This window comes from Pelodiscus sinensis, chromosome 2 (genome assembly GCF_052426305.1).
Source record: "Pelodiscus sinensis isolate ZL-2025 chromosome 2, ASM5242630v1, whole genome shotgun sequence".
Classification (NCBI taxonomy): domain Eukaryota; kingdom Metazoa; phylum Chordata; order Testudines; family Trionychidae; genus Pelodiscus; species Pelodiscus sinensis.
In genome coordinates, this window is record NC_143053.1 from 89,596,874 (window position 1) to 89,609,720 (window position 12,847).

General features: G+C 41.5%; 1 protein-coding gene across 5 annotated transcripts in view; it reads left to right on the forward strand.

Annotated features, from left to right (window-relative positions):
- CEP192 (centrosomal protein 192) overlaps positions 1-12,847 on the forward strand; it is a 164,760-nt gene that overhangs the window by 45,177 nt on the left and 106,736 nt on the right. For all 5 annotated transcript variants that reach the window (XR_012901559.2, XM_089776315.1, XM_075921011.2 and 2 more), the window contains exons 12-18: positions 146-301; positions 748-812; positions 906-1,109; positions 1,645-1,771; positions 10,002-10,126; positions 11,061-12,141; positions 12,235-12,361. Coding sequence is in view for 4 of the 5 variants with exons in the window: in XM_089776315.1 (XP_089632441.1) it covers positions 146-301; positions 748-812; positions 906-1,109; positions 1,645-1,771; positions 10,002-10,126; positions 11,061-12,141; positions 12,235-12,361 (1,885 nt within the window). In the remaining variant the exon portion in view is untranslated. The remainder of the gene's footprint in view (positions 1-145; positions 302-747; positions 813-905; positions 1,110-1,644; positions 1,772-10,001; positions 10,127-11,060; positions 12,142-12,234; positions 12,362-12,847) is intronic.

Sequence of the window (12,847 nt, forward strand, 5' to 3'; positions counted from 1 at the left end):
TGTGGAGTATGTATGGTTTATAAAAGTTATTTCAATTCCAGTAACATACATTACAAGTTAGAAAATGTAACTAACCAGCAAACATTGCTAGAATTTAAGACTGCATTTTTTTTAACCTCTTCTTCTTGGTCTAAATTACACTCAGCATTTTATGACCCCAATGGCCCACCACATAGTGTTGTCTACCAAAATGAAGAGGGAAAATGGGTGACGGACCTGGCATATTATACCTCATTTGATAAAGAGCAAGACTTAAATCTGCCTGCAAACATTGAAATAAGTGAGAACTTCATAACTGCATGTAAGTAATCTTTATCATGTACAATTAACTACTTGACTGCGTATAATTAAGACAATGCTTTCTTTCATATATGTGAACATAGGAATGATTGGTTCTACCATCATCTCTAATGTTAACTTTATTAAACCTCTGATCCTGTACATTTCCTAAGGAACAACTAGATGGCTAATGGCTTCTTTCCCATGTCTTGTGTCTCCATCTTCCTCTGAGGTTTGCAGTTTAAAGGAGCTGTTGACCCTTACATAAATGTGTCCAAATGTAGATATCTCAGGTGATAGGCACAGAATTGTGGGATCACAAAATAAAGTATGTGCAACTATGCATAAAACTTAAGCAGAAATAATTTGTCATTTAAGTTGGAAAAGTGCTGCAAACATTTTAAAATTACAATTGCATATCAGTTTTATGTCGGGGCTATAACAGATAATTAATTTCATTTTTTAAAGCTGAAGCAGTAGCCAAGATTGCACATGATCAAGAAGAATTTGAGAGGGAGCACAGATTTATGCAGGTTAGTGACTTCATAAAATATAACTTTCCTGGAACTGTTGAACAGAGGTCTGTTTAGTCTGAACAACATTCCAAATGATTTTTCTGTACACAGGAAGAGAAAATAGACACACACAATACATCGGAAATAGAGGATACTTCATGGAAATCTGCCAATAGCTATAACTTGCTGAAAGCATCCCAAACAACATCGGATCTTAGTAAAGATGCTAGCTACTTACGTTTGTCTTTGGGCGAGTTCTTTGGTCAGAGATCAGAAGCTCTTGGCTGTCTTGGCGGAGGCAGTGATGTGAGAAGGGTATGTGGCTAAGTTATCATTTTAATGCAAAGAACTGAAGAAAAGGACAAGAGGAACATACCTGGAACTCTGTTCTTATATTGCATTTGTAACTAATGCTTCCAGATGAATCTGATCTTCTGGAAAGGTCCAGTTGCAAATAATATTCAGTACTAGTAAGTGAGAGAGACTGGGATTGTTTTGCATGCCAGGCTGGGAGTTTAGAAAGCAGGTATAGGACATGCCTTATATTATTTGAAGGACCACTTTGACTACCAGTGGATTTCAATTTTCACTTTTTAGAAAAGTGATATCCTATGTTTGGCTATAGCATATAGTAAAAGTAGGCCAGATACAGGAAGATCATTGAAAGTCTGTGGAGATGATCCTCTTCTGCGGTATATCAAGAAAAATCAGTTCAACTAAATAAAAAGGTAATAAATGGGGGGAAAGTAGGTTTTTTTAATGTTAGCTAAATGAGCTACAGAATATCTTTGGAACGTTGCAATACTTAAGAAAAAATCATTAACTGTTTTTGTTTTTGTTTTTTTTACAGCCATCTTTTGGTTATCATATTACATCTCCAGAGAAAAGGCACCCTGTAGCTTTGTTGAGGCAGTCTGATGCAGCAAGAGGCAATTCTGACAAAGAGAGTTTACAAATTTCTGATGCATTATTTCCAGGTACTATGAAATGGGTAAAACGGTAGAGGCAATTTAGTGAATTGGTAGCGGTATGTCAGTGGTCCCCACCCTTTTTATGTATGAGATCACTTTTTGAATTTAAGTGCAATCCAAGATCTAACTGCAACCCTTGCTTCGCCTCCTTTGTGCACCTTCTCTGAGCTCCCACCCCTGCTTATTCCAGCCTCCCTTTCACTAGGCTGGGGCAGAGGATTGGGGTGCAGGCTCTGGACTTGGATTAAGGGATCTGGAGCATGTGAGGAGCTCTGGGAGGACATTTGCATGCAGTCAGTGGTGCTTGGGGTTAGAGGTGCAGGAGGGAGTTTGACTTGGGTATGGTTCAGGATGTGGGCTCCATCTGAGGACTGTTTACCTCAGGTGGCTCCTGGGTGGTAGAGCAGTGGGGCGAAGGCAGGCTCACCCCTGTCCTGGCCCGCACCACTCCCAAAAGCAGCCAGACAACTCCCCCCAAGTCCTGTTGTGCCCCCTCTCTGCTCTGTGGAGTTAGGATACCAAGTGGGAGAGGAGGCACCTTGACATCAGCATCCCTCCTCGCCCTGCCCTGCCCTGCACAACAAGCAAGAGGTTCCTGAAGGGACAGCTTCTAGGCAAAGGGCAAGAGATGCGCAGGAGGGGCAGCTCAAATGCCGGTACGTGATAATAGCCTTTGGCCAAACCAGTCAGGATCACCTGTCAGAGGCTCCAAGATCCCGATCTACTGGTTGGTGACCACTGCTATATGTGAATAGTCCTATCACTATGGTTAGAATTAGTGAAGATTTTTGAAGGGAGTGATCACTGAAATATATTTCACCACTATTTATTTTTTCTTGTAAGATTGCGTGTTCTTCAATCTTTATATGGTCTTAATGTCTGAGAGAAACTTGAATTGTTCTGGCCATTTCAACGTCTGACGAGGAACCCTGGAAAACTGCGTGAAAGTGAATTTTCAAGTCTTACGAATCATTTTGAGATATTTAACACTTATTAAGCCTCTTACTACTAAAATACTATTTACATCTATATGTCTACTGTTTCACAAGAATACACAATTAGATCCCTATCTAGAAAGACAGTGGACATTGAGAGGGCAAGGAAAGAGTAAGACTTATAACTAAGAACATGTGATAATATATGTTGTTCAGCTTCTTTGAAGCAGTGGGAAGAATAAGCTTTTGTATGTGAGTAGAGGGTAGATGAGGGTGTGTAATGGGATGTGACTTACCACCACCGTATTACCTGCTAGCTGTTCTGGGAATTAGCTTTCAGCTAGTGTCATGTTTGCCATCAATACTGTCTCCACAGTTTGGACCTGCGTTGCTCCCTAGACCAAAGTGTCCTTTTGTGAGCATGGCTTACAGGCTGTGTCCTGCTCAGTTGTTCCTTCCCCTCCAGGTGACTGACAGTCCTTAGTCTGTCCTGTTGCCTCTGTGGCAAACTGCATTCTCAAGTCTAACCACTCAGCTCAGTGGCAAGTGACAGTCCATACTGCAGCCACTCCCCTTTGGATGACCCAGCCACATACTGTCATCTATTTCTCTGGACCACTTCCCATAACCCCAGCACCTCCTTTGTCCTTCATATCAGGGTTTTAGTGTGGCAGCCAGTCAGGCTGGAGCTCCTTGTTGCTCTTGTAACCCTGCCTAGCTCTTCTCTGTCAAAGATATTTCTCATCAGGTAGCCAATTCTCCCTTGCAGCCCAGGAAGAGGCCACCTCTGTTCTGCTGAGCAGCCCTTCTTATAGAGCCCTTCCTGCCCCGATGAGATGCCCTAACAAGCTTTCACCCTGTTGGTTAGCTCTCCAAGCTCTCTTCTTACTAATAGAGGTTCTACACAGCTTCTCTGAAGGGTGCATTAACCCTTCTCTTCCCTGTGTGGGACAGCTGAAGAGACGGGGGGGGGGGAAACATTTGTGACCTTAGTTTAGACACTGTCCTTTAAAGCAACAGTCCCATAGGTCACTTCATGTAATAATACTTGACTGGGGTGCAGTGAACCAGGCGCACTCAGATTCTTTCCTTATTGCAGAATTAAGTCCCAGAGACCTGTGGTTCTATGGCTCAGAGAAGGAAAAGCTTCCAGAATCTAAAAAAAAGTTTAATACGCATTGTCTTATTAGGATGCAGCTCAGTTTTTCCTTCCTGACTCCCTTCTCCAGGAGCAGCACAAGGTCAACCAAAAATATATTTCCTTTTTGGAAGACAATACCCTTTTGGTGTCAATCATAGAGGTGAGAAACTCGATAAACAACAGTCTTCCACCAAAATTGCTTGAGAAAATGACCAGGAGAATCATAATAGCTATTGAAATAATCCTGAAAGTGAATCAAAACTACGGGTGCATCTACACTGCACTGTTGTTCTGGAATAACAGCCATTATTCCGGAAAAACAGTACTAGCATCCACATAGTAATTGTGTTGTTTTGAAAGAAAATTGAAATAAAGGAGGGCTTTTTCTGACTCTGGTAAACCTCACTCCATGGGGAATAATGTCTCTTCCAAAAAAGCTATTTCGGAAGAGGAGGTATGTGGACACTCCACTGCTGCTATGTCGAAATAGTTTCTCACCAAGGCCATTCTAAGTTATTCCTCCCCAGTGCCTCCTGGGGCTCGAAATCGAGATAGTGTCAGCACTACAGGGAAGCCTCAAAATTAGTCCAAGGCGCACACTCCTAATGTGGACATGCTATTTCGAAATAAGCTCTTCTGGAATAGCTTTTTCCTAAATAAGCTTGCAGTATAGACATGCCCTTGGACAAGTGTCTCCTATTATAAAACAATGGTAGACTTGATTATTTTCTTCCATGCCTCATTGAACTAAGCCTTATAGTAATAGAAGAAAATTCTGTGTGAAGGAAAGACTGCCAACAAGCCCTCCAATTTGGACATATCGAGAAATAATCTCCATGTTGATGGCATCTGTTTTTGTCATTAACAAGACATGACAATCTCCCTTGCAACAGTTACTAATGCAAAGAACCTCTGGCCAAAGGATGACAAGCACACGATAAAAGGACTTAAAAGCCTCCTCTTCCTTTTTCAAAGCAGTGCTTGCTACAATATGCTTTGGGAGGTCTACTCACAGGACCTCTCTTTTGGTGCATTGACTTATTGATCTCAAAACCTGCAAAAAATCCATTGTCAGACTTTTCTAGCATATGGATTTTTTTAAGATGGTTGTAAGGATGTCATGCTCTTGAACAAAAGCTGTGGTTCCCAGTACTATCATCAAGTGACAGTTTTGGCTATCACTTTGAGGAGCAAATAACAATTCTAAAGTAACCTAAAGCAACCTTTGTAGCAATTAGGCCTACTTTGTCAAGGCATCCTGTTGTTTACTGTTTAATGTTTGAAATAGAAGTAATGAAATAGACAAAGTTAATATCCTCAGCCTCAAACAACTCTGATTTCTTGTTAATCTACAAGGCTTATTAATAATAATTGTGAGCAGTCTGCCACTGAGCACAAGAAATAACACAATTTACTAATCTAAAACCTTATCTCCTTTTTCAGTAAAGTTACTTTCTGTTCTACAGCTTCTCTCCTCTTCCATTCATTGTCCTAGTGTTGTGACCTGTGGAATTGTGGTCCAGTGTTGTTACTGAAGCCTTCCAGGGCTCAGCTTTGACCTTCAGTTTAAGACAATATTTTCTGCTTCTGGCAGTGGAACAAGTTTGTCAGTTTATCCTTCTTATTTTGTTTTAAAACCCTTACTTTTGGTTTATGAAGTTGCAGTTTACAGTCATCCTCCTCCTTTTCTTTTCCTCAATTGGATGAATAGCATGACTTTTCAATCATCTGCTGCCTCAGTTCTTCCTCTGTGCTCACTCAGGCAAGCCAATGCTGTCCTGTGAACACCTGGCTTATATTTAAAGTGGAGTTTCCTATGTAAAACAGCATTTATAGGCCCTACAATGGGTGAATTATACCCTTCATGTGCCCTGCCAGCCAACACTACTATGAGGCTCAGAGTTGGACTGGTCAGGGCCCTGTGCTGGCCTGAAGAATTGCAACTGCAACACAAAAAAAAGTGTTCAGAGACTGAGCTAAGATCCTGCTTCAAAGTTCTACAGATAACCAAGAACCCATATTGTATCTAGCAAGCCCAAAATGCTTTCTTGTCCAGTACAGACTAGATAGAGGATTAGAACTCCCACTTTTTTTTTTATATCCTTGATGTGATCTGTCTTGAAAGTTGTCTTCTCTGCCCTGGATGTTATTTCCATGGTCACAGAATAATGTTGACTTGCTATTCCTAATTTTTCAACACATAGAAATACTCCTGCCTCAATTGTAAGCCAACTTCCAATGGGAGATAAGAGACTTTCTCTGTGAGTATTGCAATTTCTTTCTTGTCAGACCTTGCAGTCTACTGATGCAATTGGTACTAAATACTATCAGATAAGACAATGAGTTTGATGGACCACTGGCCATGTTTGTGGGTTTTGCTTTTATTTTTTTAAATGATAAAACTGATATGTTGAAATAAACCAAAATGTATCTGTGCCTCTGACTTTTCAAGAGTTAGTAACACAGGTTTTATCTTCTTTTTTTTTCTCCTCCTTTCTTGATGTCAAGAAAAGAAGTAGTCTGGTCCTGGTCTAACATACATGCCTTCTCTATCAAAGCACTTCCTTACATACCAGTACAGAAAATGTTCAAAGTACCAACTGGCTATTGTCTCAAAGCCTATTTAACAACTAGGAAAAACCGCTAGAAATCTGAGTCTTATGAAATGCAAGGGCTAAAAATTGTCTTGCTCTTTCAGACAGTAACAAGATTTTTAGTGTGCTTTCCTGCCTATACTAAGGTAAGAGGATCATCAGGAAAATCTGACAAGGCAAAGCTCATTGAACATTGATAGCTTTGACATGAATGCTTCAGGGGGTAGACAAATTAGTCTGTACAGGATAAACTTAAACAGCAAATGGTCTGGTAGCACTTTATAGACTAACAAAACGTAGATGGTATCCCACGAAAGCTCATGATACCATCTACATGTTTTGTTAGTCTGTAAAGTGCTACCAGACCATTTGTCGTGTTTTAAGTTTAATTTTAATGTCATTTTTAATTCTTGCTTTGTTACTGTATCAGTACCTCCAGTCCAGCTACCAATTCTGCCAAATGATTTTGCTCTTACTGTAGAATCAATTGCTTGTTTGATCTAAAACTACTGTAGTGGCATGCACAAGGGTTTGAGTTGAGGGTTTGAGTCCTCTAAAGAAGTTCAGGGTAGTTTTTTGCAGTGTTAAAAGGCTTAAACCAGGAAATAGCTTAAATTGAAAGCTATTGTAGATTTTCTGTTGATTTCTATAGTCCTTTCATTTGGATTTTACTCAGTTTGGTTATTCTTCAGTGCGGTTTCAAGCATGTCTGGATGCAGGGTCTTTAGGGATGTTAAATTGCAAGTAATGACTAATTGAATCATTGCTGCATTTTTGCATCGAGTGTTTGATTAGTTGATAGGGCATCTCCACCTTTGAAGTATAGCAACGGGGCTGTTGCTACACTTCAAAGGCGAAAGCACTGCGTGGAGTCTGGGATCAGTTGGGGACTCCCTTGCTCACTCTGGGCTTCATGTGGTGCAGCTTCTTTGAAATGCCATGGGAAGCCCAGCATCAGGCTCCATGTGGCATTTCAAAGCAGCAGTGTCACACAGATCCCGGGGTCAGCAGGGAAGTCCCCAGTTGATCCTGGTCTCCATGCGGCACTGCTGCTTTGAAATGCTGTGTGCAGCCCAGGGCTGTTTCAAGCGGCAGCACCACATGGAGCCTGAGATCTGGCCCCAGGCGCCACGTGGCATTGCTGCTCTGAAGTACCTCCTTCTCCTTGCCCTTTGCTGCCTTTTTCTGATGGGGAGAGGGAGGGAAAACTAGTCTACTAGCCTGTCATCTATCCAATAAAAATTTGCTTATCAAATGGTTGACTAGTACTTCGCATCCCTACTTTAGTCAGAGCTCTGCTAGTCTCTCTTCAGTACATGGTTTTTCCATCTTTACTACTCCTTCTGTGAAGATAGGTGGGTGTGGGGTGGTGGTGTGTGGGATGTTTTGTGTGTGGGGGAGGGAAGGGGGGGGTTTGTGGCCAACCTGTTACAGGCAAAGATCCAAAATAGTTGCACATAGCGCAAAAAAAAAAAGAGTTCCCAGCCACAATTAAGAAATGCTGTTACAGGCGTTTTGGCCACATCAGGTTCCTGCCGGCCACCACCATGTTGAAGATGCCATTTTGAATGCGTGCGCCAGACAGCCCTCCTGCCCCGGTGAGCACAGGAAGCGGGGGCTGTTTTCAGGGGTGCAGGGGCAGCTTCATGAGCCGCACTTTGGGGGGGCGGGAAGAGGGTTGGCCATGGCTGGTTTGGACAAACATCATCAGTTGCAGTCATGCTGGCACCAGTCCCCATCACACAGGCCCTCACAGTTTCAGTGGTTCTTCAGGTCATTGGACTTGCTTGGCCTCCCAATTCTGCTCGGGGTCCTAGTATTGAGCAGATGATGGGAGGTGTTTGATTTCTGCTCATCGCTGATCCGCCTATCCCAGCAATCTCTGAGATGCCTTGGCAGTGGCTTGTCCTGCTTGGAGAGGTCCTTATGGGCCTTCATTACTCGCCACTATGCGAGAAATAGTCAGAGGCCCTCCCACTCCTGTGAGTATGTGACCTCAGGTAGTGAGTATGTGACCTCAGAAGCTTGCACTGAGCAGGGCTCCCTGCCATTGGGCCAGGCATCATGCTAATGGTACCTCCCCATATGGCTCTAGGGACTTGGTACTCTTTGAACCCATGGGAGTTTATCCAGCGGTCCCAGGCTGCATGGTTGGGTTCTGGAGAATCTATCCACCTCGGTGTCTTGTGTTCCCACCTCCACCCTCCCAAGCAGATGCAAGTTCCCGAGGAGGAAATTCCACAGAACCTGAAGATTTTAGCAGATGGCCCTGTAGGTAGGAGTGGGTGGAACTCATGACACCTGTATCACCCTGTCCTCCCTATATGAGCTATTATGAGTTTCCCCTCACGTGGTGCTGCAAGATGATGGAAAGGCACACCAGGAACTCCTCAAAATGGTCACCTCTAACCTGGGGCTGGGTTAATGGAGCTTCCCTATTTGGTTTACTAAGCTTAGTTGCATCCACCCAGGTTACTTTACTCCTGCCTGATGAGCATTTTAAAAGATACTAAGAAGGGTGAGAAGCTGCTATTTGTATCTAGTCTAGTAATTGTATTAACAAGCTGCAGATTCTTAAGGGGCAAGCTGCTCTTGCTTTAAGCTTAGACTCCCCAAATGTTCCTTTCACAGGCTACAAATCCCTTCAGCCTGGGTGCAGCACATTCCCCAGTTCAGTCTTTGTTCCTTAAGTGTTTCCAGAAGTGTGGAGCTGTCTTGAGGTCTTCACTGATTCTCCACCCGTGTCTTGTATTGCTTTTGCATATGGTGGAAACTTTGTTCCCATGCCAGTCAGGAAATAAATACTGATATCCCAAGATGAGTCAAGTATTTGGTGACCTAGTCACAGATGTCACTGCTCATTGGTTGTCTGTAGCACCCTCAGGAAGGGCTCTCAAGTGGGAGGTAAGCTCCTCCTAAGGCCTGTTGTTCTCTTTAATGGATCATTAACCTGAGTGGGCCCTTCCCACCCAGCAGTCTAGGCTGAGCATGTTGCATAGTGGATGTTACACAGGTGTAACTACACGTGAGATACAGATAATCAATATTCATATTTTCAGATGCAAAATGATACATGCATAGAAAGTGATCATATTCAGCAAATTATCTTTCCTATGATGACGCACATACTTTATCTTGTGTAAAATATACCACAAATATGCATACTTATATAATTATATTACTGTGCAAAATAGAAGTGTGGTGTGACAATGTTTTTTCTAGCTCTATTCAGGAAGTTGAGTTTGATGCCTTTCCTTTCTGAGGAGGAGGGGAAGTGAGCAGCAGAGTTGTGGCACTGGCAAACTGTTGGCAGGGGGAACCCCAGGAACTGAGTATCTGATCAGGTGCTTTTTGCAGCCACTCCCCTTAGGAAACTGGAGTTTGTGGAGAGTGGTGTGGTCCCAGCAGTCCTCACTGTTTGGATCTGAAAGGAAGACATGAGGTCTTAATGATCACTGCTTTCAGCAGAACTTCAGGGGCATAGTGGATGTATCCCAAGAACATGGGTATTTAAACCATCTGCTTAACTGTAATTACTACTTATCCTTTTTTCCTGTTTTTTATAGAAGCCATAGTGCACACAAAGGAACATCCGGACTCTGCATCAGCCACGTTTACTGTTGGTGCGATGGAGACTACAGGAGAAATAAATACAAATAATATGCAAATTGCTGCTGAAAGTAAAATAGAGGTATCTATTATATTAAAAGTATCAGGAGAATTCATTTTGAGCTATGTATTTAAAATGAATAAGATGTCAAATGTGAGCACTGACAATGAACTTTCCCCCCCCCCCCCCACTTTCTTTCAAGCAGCCACAATCTGACAGTGTTCAGGATCCTTTGATACTAAAGACCCTGCCTCTTGATAATCTTGTGTGTGTGTGTGTCTCATTCTCTTCCCACTCCCCAACTGTCTGAGGCTTCTTAATATGTTGAATCACTGCTATCTACTTGAGATGGATGGGGAAACGGTCATTAATTTCTGCTATCTTGAGTATCAAAATTAAAAGACGTGCCTTGCCTCAAATTTATTTTCTAAAGAAAGCTTTGGTCATGAGCTGTGCAACCAAGTTGTTTAGGCATTGAGCAGTGCAAAACCAAATACATTTGTGAGAATAGGTAATTTTGGATTTGTTAATTTTAGGCCTCATGCCTTTTTAATGTCTCAGAGGGGTAGCTGAATTACTCTAACTTGTACACTGTCATGTTTCTGGGTCTTCCTGACCCATTCTGCATTATCTTAAGTCTAGTTCCAGTTTCTTAAGTTGAAGTCATAGGAGGCACAGACAGGATTTTCTTTGAATATGGTAAGCTCCAGTGATGCCTTCTGTACCAGTTCTTACAAAACTTATTGGCTTGTTGCTTTTATTAGCTCTTCTCTAGAATCTTACTGAAACTCTTGTGTAGTATGGTGGATCTAACTTCGTATGGTACTGATTTTTATAAACATACTAGGTAATACCTAGTACCTGATGATATATTCCAAAGCATGTATATTAACTCAAATAAATATTTAGTACTCCTGTAGGAGGGTAAGGCTGAATTATAGAGTTTATTTTTAATTAAAACTTGGTTAAAATTAAAACTTGGTTGAGCTTGTGGTTTTTTACTTTTTCATTTTAGGAAAGACTTGATAAAAGCAAATTTGAAGACAAGCTGCCAGATCACACAGATGCTATCCTGAGCATAAGCACAATTACTTCTGCTCTTGCTAATGTGTCAGCTAGTGCTGATCCTTCCCAGCTAGCTGCAATGATGATAGCACTTTCAAACAAAAGTAGAAAGCAACCTGTTCTTCCTGAAGCTGATGAAGGTACAGATTTCTCGTTCATTAATCGGAATTTATCCAGCACCGAAGAAAAGCATAATCTATTTAATATGGAGAAATATCTTAAAAAGACTGAAGAGGCTGGGCATGAAAGTGAACCTGAAAACTTTACAAGATCCGATGTGTATGTCCATGACTTTAAGGATAGCTCTTTACCATTTAAACATAAAACTCAAGACACTCATGCTTCTGACATGTTAAATAGTAATCTTATGAAAAAGGGAGGGAAATGGCTTCTGGACTATGCAGAAAGTTTATATGAAGAAAATGGCACTCGGGATTCCTTTTGTGCATCTAACTTTCCTGAGACAAGAGAGAAAACTGTAAACAGGACTAAGTATTCAGAAGACGCCTCTGATTTGGTAACAGGTGAACACTCACATGCAGAGAGATTTAGTCTTACTTCAAATGTACTAGATTCAGAAAAAATAACCAGTGAAAATGAGGTGAAAGGAGTTTTGAATGCACCTGCAACAGAGAAAGATATGGTATTTATAGGCAATTACACAACATTAAAGCCATCTTCTAGCCAAACCAATAGCCTCACAAACTCACATATTAACTATTCCAGTGAAAATAAAGAAACAACTCATTGGGCAATTAATAGAATTGTTCCTACACCAAGTAATGATACAGTGAAGAGAACAGATACAGAAAGCATAGTGTCAAACAACAATTTAAAACTTGTCCAGCAATCTAGTATTCAGTTACCTGTAAATCATACCAAAGCAAAATCCACACAGAAACCGAGCAAAGATGAAGAGACACAAGATGGAAAAATGCAAAAGTATGTCAGGGAGTCTAGTACTGCTTGCACTAATAATGTGAAACACGTGACTTTTGAAAAGCCTTCTGTGACCTCCCTGAAAAGTGTTGGTAAGTAAATATAGCCTTGATTTATCTCCTAAATGGCTCTTTTTAAAACACTTGTCCCTTTCGTTGTGTTTAAAGGGATTATTCTGTCAACAGATCGGAAACCTATGTCGTCTGAATGTGACTTACAATCTTCAGAAGATGAGCAATACAGCTTCAGACCCTCGACTTCTCCACTAATTCATTCTTCTCCCAGTGAAGCTTCTGGAACAGCTCTTTCAGGGTAAACTTTTTTGATGGGGGAGTGAGAAACAAACACTTCTGTATAGCCCTATTTTATACTGAATTTTTAGATGTCTACCTGAAAATGTTTGAACTCAACTTATTGTAGATTTTTGGTTTCAGTAATGTATGACTTTAATGTCCCTCAGTTAAGTACCAGTATTTTTTTCAAATGTGCAAGTGATAATTGCCTTGGGCTGTACTTGGCTTTCCATATTATCCTGCTGATTTGAGCAGAAGATCAAAATGTTTTAGATTGGAGTCTTGCCTTGCCCTCTTATACCGTATTTTAGTAGGTGTCAAACAACCAGCCTATAGATCAGATGTAAATCTCAAGTTTGACTTGGGATCTCCACTTGAACTGTTTTGCCATATTGAGATGAATGGGGCAATTCACACTTCTCAAAGTTGTTGCCCCCCCCCCCCCCCCCCCAGCTACCTGAAACAGATATCACTGGCTTGGCTGCAATTTGTGGGCTTCTAAAGT